The sequence below is a fragment of the Hemibagrus wyckioides genome, linkage group LG04, assembly GCF_019097595.1.
Source record: "Hemibagrus wyckioides isolate EC202008001 linkage group LG04, SWU_Hwy_1.0, whole genome shotgun sequence".
NCBI lineage: Eukaryota > Metazoa > Chordata > Actinopteri > Siluriformes > Bagridae > Hemibagrus > Hemibagrus wyckioides.
In genome coordinates, this window is record NC_080713.1 from 30,648,699 (window position 1) to 30,651,198 (window position 2,500).

Sequence of the window (2,500 nt, forward strand, 5' to 3'; positions counted from 1 at the left end):
ATTATTCAGCCAGTGAACCATGAAACCTTCATTACTGTCTCCTGAGGAGAAGAGACCAGACCCGGCCAGAGCCGCCGGGATATCTGACACACACACACACACACATACACACACACACACACACACACACAGTGAATCATTACTAAGTCATTAAGTCTCACAGCTGTGTTATAGCAGCTGCACTGCTTCCAGTTTAGTGACTGTTGCATGAACAGTGTGTGTTTGCTTACAAGTACATAATCATGACCAAGTTCACACAGAAGCACTAAAGCTTTACTGTTTAACCTACTGTAGAGCAACACACACACACACACACACATCCTACACAAAACAACACAACAACAAAATCCTGAACTACATCACCAACAGACACTGGTCTTTATTTAGTGTTAATATTTTAATTCACAAGGCGGCACGGTGGCTTAGTGATTAGCGCGTTCGCCTCACACCTCCAGTGTCCTGGGTTCGAGTCTCGCTCCCTCTCACTGTGTGTGGAGTTTGTACATTCTCCCCGTGCTTTATGGGTTTCCTCTGGGTGCTCCGGTTTCCTCCCACAGTCCAAAGACATGCTTCTCTACATTGCCTGTAGTATGTGATTGTGCGAGTGAATGAGTGTGTGTGCCCTGCGATGGGTGCCTTGATGCCTGAGATAGACACAGGCTCCCCGAGACCCGAGTATAGATCAGATAAACGGTACAGACAATGAAATGAAAAGAAAAAAATTTTTAATTCACGTATCAGTATCAGGAACAAACTACCTAAAGTCTTACAAATAGAGCAAACTGGTCCTACAGCACCTGCCTGTGTGTGTGTGTGTGTGTTTACCTGTATTGGGGTTAATGCTGGCTGAGATGTGGAAGTGACACAGCGCGTTGCCGTGGTGTGTGATCTGCCGGTGTGTTTCGTGCGAGTTCAACTGACTGGGCAACAGCTCTGTGTGTGTGACCAGAGCTGAGGATCTCCTCCGACCCCGTCTGAGCTGCTTCAAGTGGTGGATCGACTGAACACACACACACACACACACACACACACAAAATCAATATTTAACAAAAAATAAGCTTTAATACATTCCAGTAAAGTGACTGTGCATAAAGAGGCCTGTGTGTGTGTGTGTGTGAGTGTGTGTGTGTGTACCTCCAGTGCGTGTTGTATTTTATCTTTCTGCCCACTGTGCTGTAGAGATGATGTAGAGCTGTTGTTCTCGGTGATCTGTCCTCCCAGTAAACTGTCCTCAGGCAGCAGCGTCTCGCTCCAGAGCCGACAGATTCCGTCCACACATGATGTCAACAACACGTTACACACCGAGCCCCTGACACACACACACACGTTTTATATTCTGAACAGTATTTCACAACGGACTATAAAATGATGCCCTGATCTCACTTTTATTATAAACACGTACACTATATAGCCAAAAGTTTTGGGACACCCCTCCAAATCATTGAGGTGTTGTTTTTCAGGGGTTAGATTCAGCAACATACCAAGACATTTGGACAATTTTATTCTCCCAACTTTGAACTTGACTGTCCTGCACAGAGTCCTGACCTCAACCCCATAGAACACCTTTGGGATGAATTAGAGCGGAGACTGTGAGCCAGGCCAAAAGTTTTGGGACGTCTGTCTTTCCACGTACATGAATGTAATATGGAGTTGTCCTGCCCTTTACAGCTATAACAGCTTCAACTCTTCTGGGAAGGCTTTCCACAAGGTTTAGGAGTGTGTTTATGGGAATTTTTGACCGTTCCTATACAAGTAGATTTGTGAGGTCAGGCACTGATGTTGGACGAGAAGGACTGGCTCACAGTCTCCACTCTAATTCATCCCAAAGGTGTTCTATGGGGTTGAGGTCAGGACTCTGTGCAGGTCAGTCAAGTTCCTCCACACCAAACTCACTCATCCATGTCTTTATGGACCTTGCTTTGGTCAGTGGTGTGCAGTCATGTTGGAACAGGAAGGGGTCATCCCCAAACTGTTCCCACAAAGAGCATGAAATTGTCCAAAATGTCTTGGTATGAAGCTGAAGCATTAAGAGTTCCTTTCACTGGAACTAAGGGGCGGAGTCCAACCCCTGAATTCAATGATTTGGAGGGGTGTCCCAATACTTTTGGCGATATATTGTAGCTAAACAGTGTGTAGTGCCTGTAGAGCAGCACTTTGGCACCCCCTGCTGGTGCAATCTAGTGTAATGTTTATCCAGTTAGTGTTACTATCACTATTTTATTTTTTATTATTATACATAATATATAATACAGTGAAGTAATTAGTAAATAAGGTAAGTCAGGATGTGTGTGTGTGTGTGTGTGTTTACTTGGCCATGTATTTGCTGGTCTTCCTCCAGGAGAACCCTGTGACAGTTCTGGGATGAGCCAGATAAATGAATGAGAAATGAAGCGAGCTGGATTTCCTCTCACACACATCCACCATCACGGACCTCCAGCCCAGGGTGGAGTACCACACCTTCAACAGACAGTCGTCCTGAGAGAGGGGGACGAGAGAGAGA

General features: G+C 45.5%; 1 protein-coding gene across 7 annotated transcripts in view; it reads right to left on the minus strand.

Annotated features, from left to right (window-relative positions):
* Positions 1 to 2,500, minus strand: part of dmxl2 (Dmx-like 2) — a 52,342-nt gene that overhangs the window by 34,751 nt on the left and 15,091 nt on the right. For all 7 annotated transcript variants that reach the window (XM_058387331.1, XM_058387328.1, XM_058387327.1 and 4 more), the window contains 4 exons: positions 2,309 to 2,475; positions 1,135 to 1,309; positions 826 to 1,000; positions 1 to 83 (listed from right to left, as the gene is read on the minus strand). The exon at positions 1 to 83 is cut by the window's left edge and continues 124 nt beyond it. In XM_058387331.1, the coding sequence (XP_058243314.1) occupies positions 1 to 83; positions 826 to 1,000; positions 1,135 to 1,309; positions 2,309 to 2,475 (600 nt within the window). The remainder of the gene's footprint in view (positions 84 to 825; positions 1,001 to 1,134; positions 1,310 to 2,308; positions 2,476 to 2,500) is intronic.